The sequence below is a fragment of the Siphateles boraxobius genome, unplaced genomic scaffold (genome assembly GCF_051911475.1).
Source record: "Siphateles boraxobius isolate OS27281-9 unplaced genomic scaffold, OSU_SipBor_1 118, whole genome shotgun sequence".
Taxonomy (NCBI): Eukaryota; Metazoa; Chordata; class Actinopteri; order Cypriniformes; family Leuciscidae; genus Siphateles; species Siphateles boraxobius.
In genome coordinates this window covers 442,501-463,363 of record NW_027508720.1, presented here as the reverse complement: position 1 = coordinate 463,363, position 20,863 = coordinate 442,501, and the positions used below count along the sequence as shown (strand labels likewise).

The window sequence follows — 20,863 nt, the reverse complement described above, 5'->3', positions numbered from 1 at the left end:
GTAAATCCACTTCAACAGCTAATTACTTCTAGACAGCAATGGCATAGAAATATACTGAGCGACCGCAAAAACGGAAGTTTAAAGACAATAATCTATGCGCGCTCGTGTCTCTGGCGCATAAAAGTCTGTCTTTGAGTGAACTAACACTTCTGTGCAGTGCGTCATTCTTGGTCCCTGATATCAGTGTCACTCTCTGTGTCTTTAACTCGATAAGGAAGATCCATAGTTATGTATCTATCAATTATTAAAAGAAGCAACAATCACAAACGTCCTGTAAAGCGACGAGAAAATAAACAAGTACCATGCATGTGATATAAGTCTGCGAAGGTGTGCATCAATTTCTCTGTAGGTCACGTGGTCGTTTTTGCACCAGAAGGTGGCGGCAAGTGACCGTGTGTCTGAGCGAGTCCGAATCCTTCACTGAACCGATTCGTTCAAACACGCTGATTCATTCTGGGAAGTAACTAGGCTTGTTCGACTTGAACCAGCGTTGCACAGACCGATCGGTTGATGACATCAAAGTACCGCGAGAGCGATTCAAAAGCATAAGGAGCCGTCTGCTCTCTAATCGCTCTCGCGGTACTCTGATGTCATCAACCGATCGGTCTGTGCAGCGCCGGTTCAAGTCGAACAAGCCTACTGCCAAACTGTGTTTTTCGCTCGTGTGCAGCCACAACTCTACACAAGAACACACAGATCAGTTCATGAGCTCGTATAGAATATTATTATTATTATTATTATTATTATTATTATTATTATTATTATTATTATTATTATTATTATTATTATTATTATTATTATAACAAGCTGATAGTCTAAAGTGTGTTAAATGAAGGAGACTGCACTGATGTGGTCCAAAATCACTGAGCTGACCTATGAAACAAATTCTTGATTTTTTTTTAACATAAAATAATCAAACTATCAATAGAAAGAACAATAGGTAACTGTTGTATAACAAAAACCTTTTTATTGTGTGGTTCTTAGGGGAAGTCGTTGTGATTTATCGCTGAGCTTGGTGTTTTATCAGGACTCTCTATAGGTGTTTTTTAATCACTGTGGAGAAAATTAATGGGAATTTCATTTTGAGCAGAAAGACAAACATTACTGTACATCTACTGAACACCAAAACGCTAGCCTGCGACGTGCGCGTGCCCGTTCATACAGCAACGTAACGTATGTAGTCCGACGTCATCACGCTGGACTCTGATCTTGCTATTTGTCATGATCGAGTATAATAACAAGTAAAGACCCGAGTTCAGCCGAGGACCCTGGAGCAAAGGTAAGTCAGAAGTTACCTTCAGAAATAACTTATCTGTTACGGAAGAAGACAGACTCTGTGAAGCTGTTCTTCACTGATTAAGACACACATCAACTGCGAGCTCGAGCTAAAGCAGGTGAGTCGATGTATAGATTTTTTATTAAACACACCAGTCAATAGAAATGCGTGTCTGATTTGAAACAGGCTGCATTTGTTGCGCAGTGATCAAATAATCGAGCTCTTTTGCTGTTTTCTTGTTTTGACACTTGTGTTTACTGTATTAGTTTACACGTCTCGTGACGTTATTAGAAGAGAGTTACCGGTATGTTTAACACAACAACGTCATCACGGCGAAATGTGGCTTTGCTTTTGAAGCAAGTTTTGTAACTTACGTTACATGAATTGTGAATGTGGTTGATCGCTGGTGTAAGTTAAAGCCAACACATGAGAACTAACCAGGAAAAACGTTACCAGTGCGACAGTTTGAATAAAAACATCTGCTTAATTAGTATTTTTATTGAGTGTAAACATGAATTTCTGAACCTGTTTAAAATGTGCGGTGTAAGTATGGAAGTTGAGTGAATCTCATAAATCCTGTCAAGAATATGTCTGCGTCCTATTTAACCCCAAAAAGGAAAATAATTATATTTTTCTATAAACAAAATTGGTCTTTTTAAGACCCCCCCCCCCCCCCCCAAAGATAACTGTATTGTGAAAATAATAAATGCGTATTCTAAAGGGGACCAATTATGCAAAATTAACTTTTACATGGTGTTTGAACATAAGTGTGTGTCAGAAGTACACAACCGCCCTATAATGGTAAAAATCAACCCAATCCTGTTTTTAATCCCCATAAATCATAAGCAGTGTCTCAGAACAAGCTGTTTGCAGATTGTAGCTTTTGTGACGTCACGTTGTACAGGCCCCGCCCACGACTGCTGACGGATTAGCATAGATCCTGCCCTCAGTAAGCTGCACACAGTCCACCATGTTTATCTCCTCGCAAGAGCATTTAACAGCAGCTTTTAAGAAAGAAATGTATTCTTATTTAAGCTACTAAAGTTATTCAGTCAAGAGAAGTGAGTGATTTTCTGTTTTTCTTTTGTTGTTTGGTTCATATTAACAGTATATTTATCAGTAGGTACTGTATATGACGCTGCTGTCATTTTAATACACAGATCTAATATACACATGCAATTTCTTTACTCGCTGTTTACGTTCACAGACATTAACGACTGTGTTTATGTGATACTTGTGTGTTTTTTACAGTTTAAGAGCAATAAGACGTGAAAGAGAACTTAGTTTAATACTCACGTGACACTCCGTCTGACATCCAGCTTTCTGAAGAACTGCAATGTCACATGATCGTGGCCATGATAGAGATAATGCTAACACTTCACAATAAGGTTCATTAGTTAACAATAGTTTTAATTTATTAACTAACATTAACAGTAACAAATGTATTGCTCTGGTCAGAGCCTGACTCCACCCACTGGCAATATTTGAAAAATGCTGGAAAAGTGGGCAGAGCCCAGCGGAGATAGAGGGGACGAACCGAGGTCGGGGGCTGAGCGGGGGGCGTGCACCTGAGTAGGGCTGGGTATCGTAATAAAAATGTTCGATACCGATACCTTGACTTCGATACCGGTTCCTGAACGATACTTTTTTCGATACCAATTTTATCAATATAACATTACCTAAAAAAAAAACTTTTATTTTTTCAGTTTGTTGACTTTTTTACACTCATATTTTGAGTCTGTAAAAAAGCACCAATGCTAAAGTTTTCTATGTTTCCTAATCATTTAACAACATGTAATCTTTACTTCAATGAGCTCATTATTCCTGCCTTAACTTAATGCATTGTTTAACAATGAAACTGAATGAAAATTAATTGAAATGCATTACACACAGTCACCCCTGATAACTGTAAGTTGACCAGATTTCTCGGAGTGGAATACGGGACAGATACAGAACGCATGCGTATAGAGGGAATGCACGTGACGTCACCGTTGGCCGGAGTGACTGCAGTTACGCCCACAAGTGGCAAAAAGACTGAGCGGCAGCATTGGTTTTCAGTGTGAATGCTGCGGAAAAACACACAAAACGCGTCTAAAACGGGAAAGAGCTTTGAGACTGACTGTACAACTAGATTTGACAAGAAATATGAGGAATATTTTTACAGACTACCTAAAGCTATAGAACAGAGAAGCAAATAGATCGCTGCAATTCATAGAAACAACTGGACTCCAGGCAGCGAAAGGTGGATTTGCAGTTATCATTTTTGTGTCAATATGCTGAATTTAGTGGTAAAATCATTCTCTATATATTGTATTGTTATATATTGCAGTGGCAACTCATCAATCAAATATTTACCACTGTATATTCTGTATAATTTGACATTTTTAAATAAACACTGACAAAAAACTATACAAGTTTTAAGTCTCTAGACGATATGATGATATATATAACATTGATAAGTGATCACCTGGATTTAGACCTGCCTATTTTGTATTTATATAAAGCATTCACAGGCAAATTTGCTGTATGTATTTCCCTGGTGTCGAAATCAGGCACATTTAATGTCAGGAAACTAGATTCCTGGCTGCATGTTAATATCCATGGATCACTGGATCTTTAGTAAGTTGTAAGGAACACTATATTGAGTCCAATCTTTAGTTTAAACTGATAATCGTTTGTTTTACTTGCGTTTTCGCAGTTTCCCCTATTAAATCCAGTCACGCAGCTGCTCTTCTGCCACTCAGTCCGGCTGAGGGGGCGTGTTCCGGCGGGAAAGTGACGTTAATGCATTCCCTCTATTAATGCGTCTTACATGCGCTTCATTAGGCACACTAGCACACACACACAAGGTCTCTCCCTCTCTGTCATGCGCGCGCTACACGGTTTGAACGTAACATATATATTCACTTAGCCTTTCGGAAACGAAACCTATTATATATATATAAAAAAAAAATATATATATATATATATATATTAACGATGAAATAAGGGACAAAACATGATTTTTTCAGAATAAGTCGGGACACTAAAATTAGAGTGGAAATACGGGGCTGTCCCGGGAAAAACGGGACGTCTGGTCACCCTAGATAACAGATCACTCTAAATTGTAATTTAGACACATGCATTTTCTGTAAAGCTCCTTTGAAACGATATGTTTTGTGAAAAATGCTATACAAATAACTGTGAATTGAATTAAATATAGGCTACTGGGGTGCGGGATATATGCCTCACGCTCAGCACACATGAAGCTTGCGCAAAGCACTGGCAAAAGTAGCCTAATGATTATGGATGTGTCGGGAAACGATAGCAAGGATATATTTTAATTGTTTATTAATGAACAATTGTTTACTAAACGTGTTGGCTGCAAAGATGATTATTGCGAATTTGCGATGCTGACTCGTCATCCCTGCAGTAGTGAACGCGCGCGCGCCTATATGGATTAGGTAATCAAACTATTTATTTCTAATTGTTTCGTTTGAAAGTAGACATATTTTGAACATATATAGAACTATTTCTCATGTCTGTGAGGCAAGTATCCTATACGCTGAGTTTTGGTTACGTGACGCGCTCCAGTTCTTGTAGTCGAAGGCTGATAAACTTTCTACTCTCGAGTGTATTCTGTGCGCTTTTAAGTGCCTTATCAGATTTACCGTGTTACCGGACATGGCAGCAATTTTCTTGTCGAAAATATTGCATCGTGTGCTTATGGCATCGAGTCGGGTACATAAGTACACTTTTGATCATTTCCACATATTTTCTATATATCTGGGTTGGACGCTTACGCTTACAATCACACACACACACACACACACTACAGCCTCACGTGCGACGAGGCACGTCTCTGGGCAGCTGCGTAAACTAGTGTTTTTCCGCCACAGCCAATCATGCTGCATGTTTATTGTTTCACTGACGTTGACGAGATTAACCACTTAGGTACCGAAACTTGGTAGCGAAAAACAAGACATGTTTCAATACTCGGTAGTATCGAGGCAATTCGGTCGGTACCCAGCCCTACACCTGAGACCCGTAGTGACGGATTAATTGACAGCTGCTGTCAGACTCTAAAATGGAGAGTGACTGGAGTGGCGCAAGTAGCTTTGCAACAGAGCTGTAATTTTAAGTCGAGGATGTTGAATTGTCTGTGGACACAGGGCCAGAGCTATATCAATTCGAGCCGCTGGCTCAAACTGCGGTCTTAACTCCCGCATCGCGATCGGCATCCGATGAGTTTTATCGAGTTGATTGAGCGCGCGTTCTCTGTAGGCATATTCATGTTTTGCCGCTATGTGAAAAAATCCAGCAAAATGCCCCGCGCGTTTTTATCGACCCCAGAGGATTAACTTTAGCCTAACCATAAATTGTGATTAAAATATATATGATCACTCACCTCAAGCCGGCGCTGAAAAGTAGAGTTTGGGGGTGTAGTCTAATATGTAGTCATTGTTCATTGCCAAAGTATTATTTGGCACACAGTGCCGCGACAAATCAATCACTCCTTTAGACTGGCTGCCTGCACATTCATTCACTGAGCTCGCGGCTGCTGCAACTTGCACTCTCTTCACGACTCAACCTCCACGGACAGTTTTTAATGTTTTATCAGACAATCACTAGGCCTACTCAAGATTTTGCTTTAGTATAATTTTCGGGACAATCAGGGCAGGATTCGGGATTTGGGACAACAGCTTAGATTTCGGGACTGTCGAAACAGTGGTTTTGACGAAACAAGATGTTTTATGTTATACTGCAAAGGGCGTGGTAGCTCGTACCAAGGGCATGGTGAGCTGGAACCTGTTTACGTCACCTGCCACCGCTTACGTCTCCTGCCACCCCAAACATCCAATAGGAAAATTCAACTGCAGTAGCCACCGTTCAACACGAAGAGGGCAGCGCTCAGACGTTTTTACACCATATATTGTAGAATTAAAACACTTTATACCCAAATTTCAAAAAAGTTACTCGAATCAATGAACAGCACTAATAAAGCCCCATTCTTACAGATCATTAAAGGGGTGGTAAAATGCAAGGCTTGATTGTGTTTGTGGGGTGCACTGTAACATGTGTTCATGCTTTGATTTTTAAAAATGCATTATTTTTCATATATTTTACCTTTATTCTACACTGCTCTGCCCCTCCTTGTAAAACGGTCTGATGGTTTCCGAGTTCTATGAAACCAGTCCCTCAAAACTACGCAATGGACTCAGATTGGTTAGCTGGCCCAGTGTGTTGTGATTCGCTAACCGACTAGTGCACGTTCTCCGGAAACGTCACGCCCTGTACCTTAACCGGTAGCCTAGTTTGTGCAGTGTATTATGCCGGTGACACACTGGCTGCGTGGCGTGAGCGTGGCGTGTCAGCTGCGTGGCGGCTGCGTTGCGTTTTCTGTGTCTTTGCACACCAGAAGCATGTCTGACGCGGCGCTGCTGACACGGATCACCCTTGTTCGACATATGGGAGAGAGTTTTGGAAGCCCTATATAGCCTACTTCGTGTTAAGCATAAATATAAAGCCTACTGATAAAGACACTGTTAGCAGTATTGACAGCAAAATAGACTAGAGAATATTTTGTTCTGTATTGACAGGAGCAATATTTGAAATTTTATTATTTATTTATTTATTTTTAAATTATATTTATATATAAATGTAGATGTCAAAACCTAGACTTTCTACCATCAAAATGTAATTTATTAATATGTATTCGTGTACAAAATAACATATAACATCTTTTCCTATTCTATTTTGCCTGGAAAGGCTGCCAACACGCTTGCGTGTCGCGTGAAAAATAGGTGTCGGTTCTATTTCTAGCATGCAGGCGTTTTCCGCGCGGCTCTAGCCGCGCCTGAGACGCGCGTGTCAAGCAGGCAGTCTGCAAGCTCTAACCTGTTAACATGGGAGCCGAAATAAAAACGGACACGCCACTCAGCTGAGACGCTTGCGCCACGCAGCCAGTACGTCACCGGCCTTATAAACAATGAAACGTTAGTGAAGATTATCGAGTTTCAGAAAGGTTTGTTTTTTGTTGTTCTCTCAATACTTTTTAGATACGCTGTTATTTAATTGTACTAATTATTATAGAATTACAAAAAAATAAGCTTCGTAAACAAGAATTTCATATAATCGTTCTAACAAATTATACTACAGTCCTCAAAGGGATTTTTTTGAGTAAAGACTGCGGATCTATAGTAATCGTTACTGACTGTATGCCACCGTTACTTTTGTATTTTTAGAACGATTTTAGACAAATATCTGTCGACAGAACTATTAACCCAAAGCTCTAATCAAAGAATAATTTACACTAATTCCAAGTTCACTGTTGAGATTAAAGAAAAGTTTGTAACATTAGGTGTTTGTCAGATAATGTTAAGTATGAATGAGCATTTAACAAACCAGCAGAGCCAAACAGCGTTGTCATTTGTTTACTTCCTTGCTACAACGTACAATTAACAATACGAACTATAACAGGAAAACACATCGACGAAAAATAAATCATACTTACAGTCTGTGGCCCGTAAACAAAAGCTTCTGTTCTTAAAGTTGGAACTGCTCCATCATTCAGGACAAGCCGATGTGCGAATCCTGCATTGAGCTCGTGAAGATTGTGAAAGCTTTCCTCCGTGTGCAGCACAGAGAGCGAGATTTGGGTCATAATTATGAGGGACCGAGTTAAAAATAAATTTTAACCATTGATCCCTAACTCCCGCGACCCAAGGAAGGCTGAACAAAGTGGATCTGCAACCGGGATGAAAATAACAGCAGCGTTTCGACGGCATTGCGACAACTCATCTCCAAAACCGCAATATAAAATGGCCTCGCCCCGCTTATTAAGTATTCTCGGAGGAGGGGTTTATGTAAATAATGGGATATGCTGACGTCAGCAACTCCGGAGGAATGTCGTGTAGTCCAAATCCGATTAGAAATTGAATTTTTTAAAAGCAAATATCTCCCTTTGCTTTGAACTTTGAGCGATGTAACTTTGCAGATGTTGTTTATGCTCAAGTAGCAACATTACACCATAGCTAAAGTTAGAAAAGTGAAATCGTGTTTCACACCCCTTTAACTAAAAAAAGTTGGTTTAGGGTTTAATTACCCTTTAATAAAAATACGGCTGTTCATTGTATGTTCATGTTAGTTCACAGTGCATTAACTAATGTTAATAAGATTTTAATAAAGTATTAGTAATTGTTCAAATTAATATTAACAAAGATTAATAAATGCTGCATAAGTGCAGTACCTTATTAGTTCATGCTAACTAATGTAGTTAACTAATGAACCTTATTGTAAAGTGTTACTGAGATAATTATCAAAAGCAAACAGTTTTCCGAGGCACGAGCTGCAAAGGCCCCACCCTCTTCTGAAAAAGGGCCGGGGAGCAGCAACTCATTTGCATTTAAAGATACATGCACGAAAACAGTGTTTTTCCTTCCACTCAAAAATGGGCATTTACAACATGGTATAATAAATGATCTTGGGATGTTTTGAGCTGAAACTTCACAGACACATTTTGGGGAACCTGAAACTTAAATTAAATCTTGTAAAAAGGGGCATAATAGGTCCACTTAAAGTGTGAATTATTTATTCAAGGTAATATTTGTGTTTATTTTAATTTCATTTAGGGATGCATGATATATCGGTCACCAAATCGATACTGGACGATATATGTAAATTTTTACGATTTTAATAGTATCTCTTTTTTAAATTTGATCGGTTTCGGACAGATAAGAAAATTTAGCCGATATATTAAAGCCGATAAATAATGGATTATTTCCTCCAGTTAAGACACTTCAGATGTGCACTGTTCAACATGATGGTTTTTGAATTGCTTGAAATTTAATTGAAATCACTTTAAAAAAGAAAATACAGTTAAGTGCAACGTGCTGTCATATAGGCTACATAAAATTATAATGAGCTATTATATATAATTGTGTGCTTGTGTAATGGATTTTAATGGTGAGACTTTTGTTTTTGTAATCAGTCTCTCAAAAAATATATAAAAATTTAGTTTTATCGGCCAATATATCGGTTATCGGCTTTCAAATATTAAGAATTATCGGTTATCGGCCAAAATGTTCATATCGGTGCATCCCTAATTTCATTACAGTAACGGGAATCTAATGATGAATAATGCCTTTGAGAATAATGGGAAGAATTACACACAAATCCAAAAGCATTGTGAACATGAGAATTTGTATTATAATACATTTAATTTAATATAGTGTGATAAGTAATCTTCACTCGTTCAAAAGTTTGAGGTTGGGAAGATTTTTTTATGTTTTTAAAATATTGCTTCATTTATTTGATCAAAAGCAGTAAAAACTGTAATTTTGTGAAATATTATTACAATTAAAAATAGTAAAAAGTTATTTAAAACGTATATTTAAGAAGATTTAAGATATATATTTTTGTGGAAACTGATACTTTTTTTCAGAAATAGAAATTTATTTGAAATCGAAATATTTAATTAGCCTACCTACATTATAAATCTCTTTACTGCACCTTTTGATCAATTTAATGCGTCTTTGCTAAATAAAAGTATTAATTTCTTTCACACAAACAAACCGTACTGACCCCAAAATTTTGAACAGTGGAGTATCATTACTTTTTCATGAGTCATGAATATAATGTTAGAAAAGCGGCCCTTCAGTAGCCTAATTTTTGCTTCAGTACTTTGATTTCTGGGGTGAAATATGATCTGAACATGTGTGTAAATGCTAATAACAAGCGGTCTGGTCCTGCAGTCCAGTGGAGCGGATGTTGCCTGATAAAGATGGACCGAATGGAGGCGGAGGAGTCCGGGACGGGCCCGGGACTGAAGACCCTTCAGTGACCCTGTTCAGAGAGTACCTGCGGCTGAGGACCGTCCACCCCGAGCCCGACTACGGTACCTTAGCTGAGACCTTCTCACTTGCTCCTAAAAATAAACCGGAGATTAATAGTGTTTCACCATCTAGGTTTATGACTACAGTTAACCTTTGCCCAGGAATTCGTGTTGACCCTAGAAATGTTGTCTAGGTAGGCACATAAATACATTTAAGACAGGCCGCTTTGCCTTGAAAGGTGTTGTAACGCGTTACTAATGATATCCATCCAAAGTGCATTAGTTGATCTCTGAGCTCGGTCTTGAAGTGCTGAATATTTATAAACTAGCAGTAGGGAATTCACTGACTTGTATGTGTTTTTAACCAAAATTGTTTGTTATGCTGAAATACAGAAGAGTCTTAAATGAAAGTATGTCATCTTTCTAATGTCATCCCAAACCTGTATTGTTTTTCCCTGTATGGAACACAAAAGAAGATATTCAAACAATGTTGTAGATATTGAACTATGTTGTGGTGACCAAGCAGTTTTGGTACCCATTGACTTCCATTGTATGGATAAAAAACAAAACAAAGAAAACGGACAATTCTCAAAATATCTTTTATGTTCCACAGAAGAAAGAAAGGCACACGGGTTTGGAACGACATGAGCAACAAATCCCTGCGTTTTGTCAGATGAAATATAACGTGTCTTTGTAACATGTTAATCATTTGAAGTCCCTCTGTAGTCAATAATTATATCCCTTAAAACTGTTTTTGATTAGCAAAATGACAAATTAAAAGACTTTTCCTTGAAATTTTTTTATTTATGCCTTAAAATAGCTTGAATGTAACTCTACACCAGTATATTAACACTTATTAATTGTAAAAACTAATACAATCAACTGTAAAAATGTATTAATTTTACATTTATTTTACGGTAACATAGTTGCACGTCACATGTACTGTAGTACTATAGTAATAACGGTCAATTTTGAATAATTAAGCAACTAACTCTAAACCAAACCCTATAGTAAGTACATGTAGTTAATGAAAATTACTCAGTACTTGCGTAATTAAACTGTAACAACATCACCTTCAAATTGTAAAAGTGTAACAGATTTTTTTATTTTGCTATTTAATTCCAGCTACTGCTGCTTTTGTAAATATTTAGTTTTTACATGGTTACATTTTAACTAAATTTAATAATGCAGCAGTTAAATATTTAGTCGTGCATAAGTTGTAATGAGTCCCACTTTAGATTACGGTCCAATTTTCAGTATTAACTAACTAATAACTATGACTTTTGCCTCAATAAACTCCTAATTACTGCTTATTAATAGTAAAAGTAAGTAAGCTAGTTGTTAAGTTTAGTTATTGTGTGATTTAAGGGATGTAGAATATGATCATGCAGAATAAGGCATTAATATGTGCTTTATAAGTACTAATAAACAGACAATATCCTAGTAATTTGCATTATAATAAGCTACTAATTAAGAGTAAGTATTGGACCCTAAACTAAAGTGTTTCCTAGTAATTTGGTGCCCATTTCCGCAACTTTAACCTGTCCTGACGTGAAATCCCCATTCTCATGGATGACTGGATTTCACACGCAAAAATGCACAGAACAACCGTAAATATGACCTACCTTCATGTGTTTTTCACAGCATGAGAGCCGAATTAAAAGAAAATCCAAGACTTTTTTTGTTCTTTGTCAAGTGGTGCAATATTTTACTGACGAATGTAAATAGAAGATGATAATAAGTGAACAACTAAGTCTCTGAAAGTGGTGGATAATGATTAAATAAGCACAACCTTTGATGAAAAGTTGCTGAGCATCATGTAAAAGTAAACCTGTAAAGTAACTCTTTACCATGTCCATCCATCATTGTCAGACGGTGCTTTGAGATTCCTGGAGCGGGTGGCAGACGAGCTCGGTTTACCCATGAAGAAAGTGGAGGTAATGATTAAAGTGAAATAAACCTCTGCTGGATCTGTGTAACTGTCCTCGTCATGCGCACGTCTCTGACTCTCAGGTGTGTCCCGCTCGGGTCGTGGCCATCATCACATGGGTCGGCACCAGGCCTGAGCTGAAGTCTGTGGTGCTGAACTCACACACTGATGTAGTTCCTGTGTATGAGGTACGGCCGTAACACACATCCGTCACCGCGCATCAGACCGTCTCACTCATGTACTGTGTGTCTGCTCTTCAGGAACACTGGAAACATGATGCGTTCGCTGCTGTGAAAGATGCGGAGGGCAACATCTATGGCAGAGGCTCTCAGGATATGAAAAGTGTCACGATACAGTGAGTTTGAAACCAACTAGCAACTTTAAGAGCAACTATTCTGCTTTTTTCCCTGTTCATCTTTCTTTAGTGTGTAATGTTGATGTTTGAGCATGAAAACGTCCCTCCAGCGGGAGTTATTCTCTATATCAGCGTCAGTGTTTCTGAACTCCTGAAACGCCTCCATTGTAGTCTTGAGTTTCTCCCGGGAACGAACACGTCACAATATTCCTCATTTAAATAATTAATATGCAGAATAAAGGGGCGGGGCCTCGTTGAGTTACTGTGTTGAGACTGTTGGTTATGGTAAGGAGCGGGACATTTCCTAAACACGCTCGAAGCGCTCGACCAATCACAGCACACTGATCCAGCCGACCAATCAGAGCACAGTGTGCTTTTCAGAAGGAGGGGCTTCATAGAGACAGGAAGTAAACGGAGCGTTACTGACAGACTGGAAAGAGAGGAGCCGTAACAATGGAGAATATGGGGAAAATAATCAACAGGAACACCTGTTCTAGTAGAGCCCAAAAACAAAATGAATACTTTGAAAAAGGGAATAATAAGTAAGGGATAATGATCATCCAGCCGGTTTGTTATCTCAGAATAAACCCCCCACAGGGTGATGAGGACCCCAAAACGAAGAGGAGCCACATAAATAATTATGGAGATATTGATTTCAGATTAAACTGTTTTAAAATGGTACCTGTTTGTATGTTATAATCCAACTGTGTACAAAACAATAGTCACAAAATGGCAGCCACTGCGTTTGTGTGAAACAAGATAGAGCGAGTCCACGATACTGGATGGCATAATTAAATAACTGCACACAAACTATTGATTCGACTGTTTTAACATTTTATTAGCTCACCAAATGCAAAACTTTCACGAAAAAAATTCCTGCGTTATCTGTTTTGAGCGGTTGTTGTCTGGGAATAACACACCGCTGGATGATGCGATTGACCAATCAGAATCAAGTATTCCCCAGAGCCGTGTAATGAGGCCACTTAAAAATTTGTTACAAGCATTGTCTGAAAGTTTAGGCTAGTGTAAAAACTTGGACGTTTGAAGATTGCCTTCTTTCTATCTTCTTTGACTTCTGTCTTTGGTCTATACAGCTTTAAGAGTTGTGGTCACATTTGCAAAATTTCAATGAAATTTTCTCTGTTGTCAATAATGTAGCTTTGTGTGAAGCACAACTCACACTGAAGTCACTTTCACACCAAACCGCTTTCAGTTGGTGAACAGCGAATTCACATGACCAACTGGAACCTGTTGCAAAATCAGGAATTCCCGATCATCGACCTTGAAATTGTGCAAAACACTGATAAATATGAGCGCACGTTTAGACAGAAACACGGACAGATCGATACATTTTGGTTGAAATCATGAACAATCTGACATGGAGTATCTGACATAATTCATCCGTCAGTGTAAATCAGTAATATTTATATCTGCAAATCTGACCGATATCTTAAAAAAACAAAGCCTGCTGAGTCTGCAGGTCTGTGCCAAATTTGATGGCCGAAAGCTTTTGGACTGATGTAGTCAGAAAAATCTGATCATCAGCTGTGTTTTAATTAGATAAGACTAAGCAATGTCTGAAAAGCATAATAACTTGGTCTGTAATTTGCATATCGAGTTGATTCTGTCTTGGTTTTGCCCTCAGGTACATTGAAGCGATCCGCAGACTGAAGGCTTCTGGGAAGAGGTTTCCTCGCACTATCCATTTAATGTTTGTCCCAGGTCAGACCTCACGACGTGCTCGGAACAATTGAGTGATCAAACTAACGCCCTTTTTAATTTTATACACCGGTGCTAAATAGTATTTTATTTCATGATTTTATGTATCATATTTCCTTCATGGAATCAAAGATACCTTTATTTTTTAATAGTGCATATGTATGTAATACCAATTCTTCATTGGCTGATCGACTCCAAAACACACAACAACACAATCTTATCTAGCAGAATGTATGTTTATCCCTCACATACTCATTTTCATTAAACACGGCATCTGTCCTGAGAAAACGTTCTGCAACAGAAGCTCTTCCCCTGCAAACCGATGGTGTTTGTCACATGTTCTCGACAGATGAGGAGGTCGGCGGTCACAAAGGAATGGAGACGTTTGTGAAGCACCCTGAGTTTGAGGAGTTGAACATCGGCTTTGCCCTTGATGAAGGTAAACGGTGCTGTAGATTCAGTCTTCTAGTTCCTGAAGTCCCTCAAACATGTAGATAGCGAGGGCTGAATTAGTTCAATACAGTTCGACTGTTTTAGTTCTGACACAACCTCATGCTCATCTCTAAAAACATGTGTTTGCATTCAAACACGCAACTGTACCAGTGTGTGCAATTCAATCTGCAGACAGTGTACTGTATGAACTACATTTAAACAAGAACGCACCAACATTAAGGAGACGTTTGATTTGTCCACAGGTTTGGCAAACCCAACTAATGCTTATACTGTCTTCTACGGAGAACGAAACCCCTGGTGTGAGTATCTTGTGAGTTTGTGTGTGTGTGTGTGTGTGTGTGTGTGTGTGTGTGTGTGTGTGTGTGTGTGTGTGTGTGTGTGTGTGTGTGTGTGTGTGTGGTGTGTGTGTGTGGTGTGTGTGTGTGTGTGTGTGTGTGTGTGTGTGTGTGTGTGTGTGTGTGTGTGTGTGTGTGTGTGTGTGTGTGTGTGTCAGTGTCAGTGTCAGTGTCAGTAAACATGCGCTCTGTGCTGCAGGGATCACTGTTCGCTGTCCAGGAAGTCCGGGTCACGGCTCCAGGTTTGTGGAGAACACCGCAGCAGAGAAACTAGTGAGTGTGTTCAGAGTGTCATGTGACCAAACACTGGAGGCTGCAGTTGCAGTGCATGTGAAGTGTAATTGAAGAGAACAATGCCAATCATCAATTTTCTCTTTCTTTTTAAGAAGAATGAAAAAAAAGAAAAAGAAACTTTTGAAAGATAGTATATAATAGTGTGTGTGTATAATATCTACAGTAAAATTTGACAAATTAGAATTTCATCCAAAAGTTATCATTTTGATGATTATGGCTTACAGCTTATGCAAACCCCAAATTCAAATTCTCAGAAACTTTGAATATTACATTAAATCAATAAAAAAAGGATTTTAAATATAGAAATGTCGGCCCTCTGAAAAGTATAATCATGCATATGTATATAGTTATACTCAATATTTTAGTTTCACCTTTTAATTTGAATTACTGAAATACATGAACTGTTATATATGCACGATATTCAAATTTTTTGAGTTTCACCTGTTTGTGTGTGTGTGTATAAATATATATATATGATATATGATTTAAAAAGTCATATACATTTTTTTTCACACATATATATATATATATATATATATATATATATATATATATATATATATATATATATATATATATATATATATATATATATGTATGTATACTATTTTTTTGGGGTCAGTAAGTCACTAGTTTGGGGTCAGTAAGATTTTTCTTGCAAGAAATTAATACTTTTATTCAGCAAGGATGTTTTAAGGAAGATTTAACTTTGTTACAAAAGATTTGCATTTAAAATAAATGCTGTTCTTTTGACCTTTCTGTTTATCAAAGTATCCTGAAAAAAATGCATCACTGTGTCTTCAAAAATATGAAACAGCACAACTGTTTTCAACACTGATAATAATCATAAATGTTTCTTGATCATCAAATCATCATATTATACTGATTTCTGAAGGATCATGTGACACTGAAGACTGGAGTAATGATGCTGAAAATTCAGCTTTGATCACAGGAATAAATTACACTTTACTATATATTCACATAGAAAACTGCTGCTTTACATTGGAATAATATTTCGCAGTATTACCGTTCTTACTGCATTTTTGATCCAATAAATGCAGCTTTGGTGAGCAGAAGAGACTTAAAAAAAAGATGAAAAAACCTTAAGGCCCGTTCACACCAAGAATTATAGCTATACTGATAACGATAAAGATATGGTTCTAAAAATCGTTATAATATAGAAAAATAGCAGAGTTCACATCACAGCTATAACAATAACTATATAGAGGAACCATATCGTCAGAATCACTGTCAGATCCATTTTAAAGGCTTATCGTTACAGTTGGTGTGAACGGGCCTTTACAGACCCAGAACTTTCAACTGTGGTGTAATTCAGACTTTAAATTGTCCATAAACGTACAGTAAAATGAAGATTTTCAGCATCAATAAGCATAAAATAAGTGAGATCTGCATCAAATGGGTGTTAAATATTGGAAACAAATGTAATTTTATATTCTGTCTAAAACTACAGAATGTGTGATAGTTGCGGATGCAGTTTTCATGTTCAGAACTCATAGCCACAGAGAAACTACACAAAATATCTTTACTTTTAACAAATCTGCAGGATTTATGAACGAATGAAGGCGTAAAGTCGTTTAAAATCGTGAGAAATCTACAAATGAGCTGAAATGATGATGTGATAGTTTGTTCCTGTTTGTGACGGATGTTTCTCTGCTGTGTCACAGCGGCGAGTTATAAACTCCTTCCTGGAGTTCAGAGAGAAAGAGAAACAGCGGTGAGCTTTATTCACAGGTTGCCTTTTCAACAGATGCGTACAGGAGAGCTGTGAATGTGGAAATACACCCGTCTGTTTGATTTGCAGGCTGAACACCAGCGAGTGCTTCACGCTGGGCGACGTCACCACCGTCAACATGACCATGGTGAAAGGGGGCGTGGCTTATAACGTGGTTCCTGCAGAGATGGACGTGAGCTTTGACTTGAGGATCCCGCCCACTGTGAACCTGCCGGTGTGTATCTGGACCTGTTCTTGTGAAGTGGCTTTGCTTTGAACTGATTGTCACGTCCAGTTCTGGTCATTCTGCAGGAGTTTGAAGAGAAGATAAAAGCCTGGTGCAGAGAAGCTGGGGAAGACGTCACGTATGATTTTGCACAGGTCTGGTTTATTTTTTACACGCAACATGAAACACAGATTCAGCTGGCCTGATCTCACGTCTGGTTATTTCATGTGTCCTGCAGGAGACTGAGAGGGCTTTCAACTAAAAACGCAAAACTTTGTACACGACAACTGCGTTTTAAGGGCCTGAAACCGTTTTTGAAAATGATAACGTTATCGTCACTTTGTAAACTACTAAAACTAGATTTTGTGAATACGGTGACATCATGTGCATGTGTATTACGTGTTCAGACTATTGTGTTTCTTTACAAAGTGACGTCGCCACCTACTGGCCTGCCATGAATAATACAGCGTTTTTAGTCGTTTTCACGGATCCGTGTGAACAGGGATTGCTTTTACAATGTTGCCGTCTGTACGCGGAAAACATATCATTACATGGTTGTCATGTAAACGTGTCGTAAAAACGTTGTATAATTTACCTCTGACATTAGCCAGAATGATGTTATTACATAAACTTGCATTAAAAAAATCAGTGAACACAAATATCTCATCAAATGCAAACACAAGTGAAGACGCTTCAAATGTTGGCTTGACAAAGCCTTGTCAAAAGTTGAATTGGTAATATAAGCACGATGGTTTGTGGCTATAAATATCTCTAAATGCCCATGAAACTGTATTTTTCATTATTTTAACATGTTTGAAATAATTTATTTATTTAAGGTATTTAGAAAATATATATATATTTTATAGTAACATATCATATGTACAATTAATCTCAAATTTGGCTAAGAAATTACCTCTAAAAGATCATTTAAAGTCATTATTGTGTTAAATGGTGAAATCTAAAATAGACTACAAAAAGTAGCTTGGTAAATGTATAGTTTTTTAATAAATGTTGATAAATGTCTACATTAGTAAGTCATTTATTTATTCAAACAAACAGCTGATTCATTCAGTAATGAAGTAAAGGCTCTCTTTATGAACGAGTCATTGAATCATTGGTTCACCCGTTTGATTCGCTCAACCCGGATTCATTCAGAAACGAAACTCCGCTGTGTTGCTCAGACACACACAACACTTCTGCTCTGGCTTGATGGGTGATATTTTCATTGGGAAAATTAAGCAAAAGCAGACAATATTGTGTCTGTAGAATATAACACAATATTAACTTCTTTATTTATTGAACTGTTGTATTAAGTAAATATCACATTTGCGCTCGTGCTATTCGTGACAAAAACATCACTTGTGTGATATTGCTTTACTATATAATGATGTACTGTAAAAACTCATGCATTCAAAACTCATGATATCTTGAATTTTAGGGGCATTATAACTTCATTCTATAGGCTATTGTCCTGCTTCATGTTCGTCACCAATCAACTGTACCAAATGTAAGGTGACCTGTGTAGGTCCGGGACGGCTCGTTAAATGCGTTCATTTTAACACTTTATTTTTTCTCATAACTAATTAAGTTATCGCGTCAAATCGACAGCCCTAATTTTTTAGATACATAACACGTGTGTGTGTGTGTGTGTATATATGCATGAAGCCAAATCTGTTTGTCCACATGATTTGGCTTCCTATGTGTTGTTCTTTCTTCTCTTCAGAAACACATGGATCAGAACTTCACGTCGACGGAGGAGAGCGACCCCTGGTGGCACGCGTTCAGCTCCGCCTGCACAGCCATGTGAGCGAGACACACTGACACTCGTCAGCATGTGTGTGTTTAGTTGAGCGTACTGTATGTGACTGTGTGTCTCGTGACAGGAACGTGACTCTGAAAAAGGAAATCTTCCCTGCTGCCACAGACAGTCGCTTCATGAGGGAAGTAAGTGATCTCACTTCTGTCTGCAAGAACCCGACACACTCTCCACCTTGATTGGAAATATACTTAAATATATGAGTGAATTACTGTCTGCAAGAACGAAGAACCCGACGAAAGTCTCTTCTGCTCACCAAGGCTGCGTTTATTTGATTAAAAATACAAAAAAGAACGGTAATATTGTGAAATATTGTTACAATTTTAAATCAGCTGTTTTCTATGTCATTATAAAGTAAAGTGTAATTTATTCCTGTGATCAAATATGAATTACTCCAGTCTTCAGTGTCACATGATCCTTCAGAAATCACTCTATATGATGATTTGATGCTCAAGAAACATTTCTCAATATTATCAATGTTGAAAACCGTTATTTACATTTTTATTTCAGGATTATTTGATGAATAGAAAGTTCAAAAGAACAGCTTGAATCTGAAATAGAAGCTTTTGTAACATTTAAACACTACCGTCCAAAACTTTGGGCTCAGTAAGAAGTTTTTATTTTTCGGGGACAGAAATTAAATAAATCAATATTTTTATTTATCAAGGATGAATTCAATTGATCAAAAGTGACAGTAAAGACATTTATAATGTTAGAAAGATTCTATTTCAAATAAAAGGAACACCTTTGAACTTTCTGTTCATCAAATAATCCTGAAAAACACAACTGTTTTCAATATTGATAATGATAATGAATGTTTTTTGAGCATCAACTCATATTACACTGATTTCTGAAGGATCATGTGACACTGAAGACTGGAGTAATGATGCTGAAAATTCAGCTTTGATCACAGGAATAAATGAAATTTTAAAATCTATTAAAACAGAAAACAGTTATTTTAAATTGTCATATAATTTGACAATAAAATTATGTATTTTTGTTTGTATTCATTTTTGTTTGTATTTTCAATCAAATAAATGCAGCCTTGGTGAGCAGAATTTAAAAAACATAAAGAATCTTATCGATGCCACAGTTTTGACTGGTAGTGTATGAGTGAAGGACAGTGTTGTGTAAGATGTGAATTGTGTGTGTTTGTAGGTGGGTCTTCCTGCCATCGGGTTCTCTCCGATGAACCTCACCCCCATCCTGCTTCACGATCACAACGAGTACTTGAACGAGCAGGTGTTTCTGCGGGGCGTCCAGGTGTACGAGCGTCTGGTGCCGGCCCTCGCCAGCGTGGCTCCTCTGAGCACAGAAGTGTAGATCACACACACACACACACACACGGCTGCTTCGCACATATCGACCGTAACACCAAAGATCGGGCTGATCCCATATAATGAGGATCTTTAATGAACTCTTTAATTAACTCAGGAGTTCCTTCCTTTCAATAATGTCTTAGATATGCTTTTAAGTCTTAATTGTCTGCACAATTAGAAGCTGCTATTAAGAGTTGTTTTTAATTCATAAACGGTATAATTTTAACACTCTTAAAGGAACAGTTCACTTTAAAATGAACACTTACTTCCAAAACTGTATGAGTTTCTTTCACCTGCTGAACACATAAGAAGATATTTTGAAGAATGTCACCACACAGTTGATGGACCCTATTGACTCCCTTAGTATTTTTTTTTTTGTACAATGGAAGTCTGTCTGGTTACATTCTTCAAAATATCTTCTTTTGTGTTCAGCAGAAGAAAGAAACTCATACAGTTTTGAAACAACTTAAGAAGGAGTAAATGATGACAGTATGTTCATTTTAAAGTGAACTGTTCCTTTAAGTTAGGCAGTTTGTGTCTCATACATCTAATGAAATAAGGAAATGATTTCACAGACTCAAACCATATAGCTGTGC

At 37.7% G+C, this 20,863-nt stretch overlaps 1 protein-coding gene across 2 annotated transcripts in view; it reads left to right on the top strand.

Moving 5' to 3' along the window:
- Positions 1-1,156: 1,156 nt before the first annotated feature.
- The window catches only part of acy1 (aminoacylase 1), a 19,910-nt gene continuing 203 nt past the window's right edge, over positions 1,157-20,863 (top strand). The window contains exons 1-15 of one of the 2 annotated variants that reach the window (XM_077202285.1): positions 1,157-1,279; positions 10,009-10,151; positions 11,961-12,025; positions 12,102-12,206; positions 12,279-12,373; positions 14,019-14,095; positions 14,442-14,531; positions 14,788-14,844; positions 15,080-15,153; positions 16,860-16,909; positions 16,997-17,141; positions 17,219-17,287; positions 18,856-18,935; positions 19,016-19,076; positions 20,107-20,863. The exon at positions 20,107-20,863 is cut by the window's right edge and continues 203 nt beyond it. In XM_077202285.1, the coding sequence (XP_077058400.1) occupies positions 10,022-10,151; positions 11,961-12,025; positions 12,102-12,206; positions 12,279-12,373; positions 14,019-14,095; positions 14,442-14,531; positions 14,788-14,844; positions 15,080-15,153; positions 16,860-16,909; positions 16,997-17,141; positions 17,219-17,287; positions 18,856-18,935; positions 19,016-19,076; positions 20,107-20,271 (1,263 nt within the window). In that variant the 5' untranslated portion in view covers positions 1,157-1,279; positions 10,009-10,021 and the 3' untranslated portion in view covers positions 20,272-20,863. Of the gene's footprint in view, positions 1,395-10,008; positions 10,152-11,960; positions 12,026-12,101; positions 12,207-12,278; positions 12,374-14,018; positions 14,096-14,441; positions 14,532-14,787; positions 14,845-15,079; positions 15,154-16,859; positions 16,910-16,996; positions 17,142-17,218; positions 17,288-18,855; positions 18,936-19,015; positions 19,077-20,106 lie in introns of both variants that reach the window. The other variant, XM_077202277.1, reaches the window with a different exon arrangement.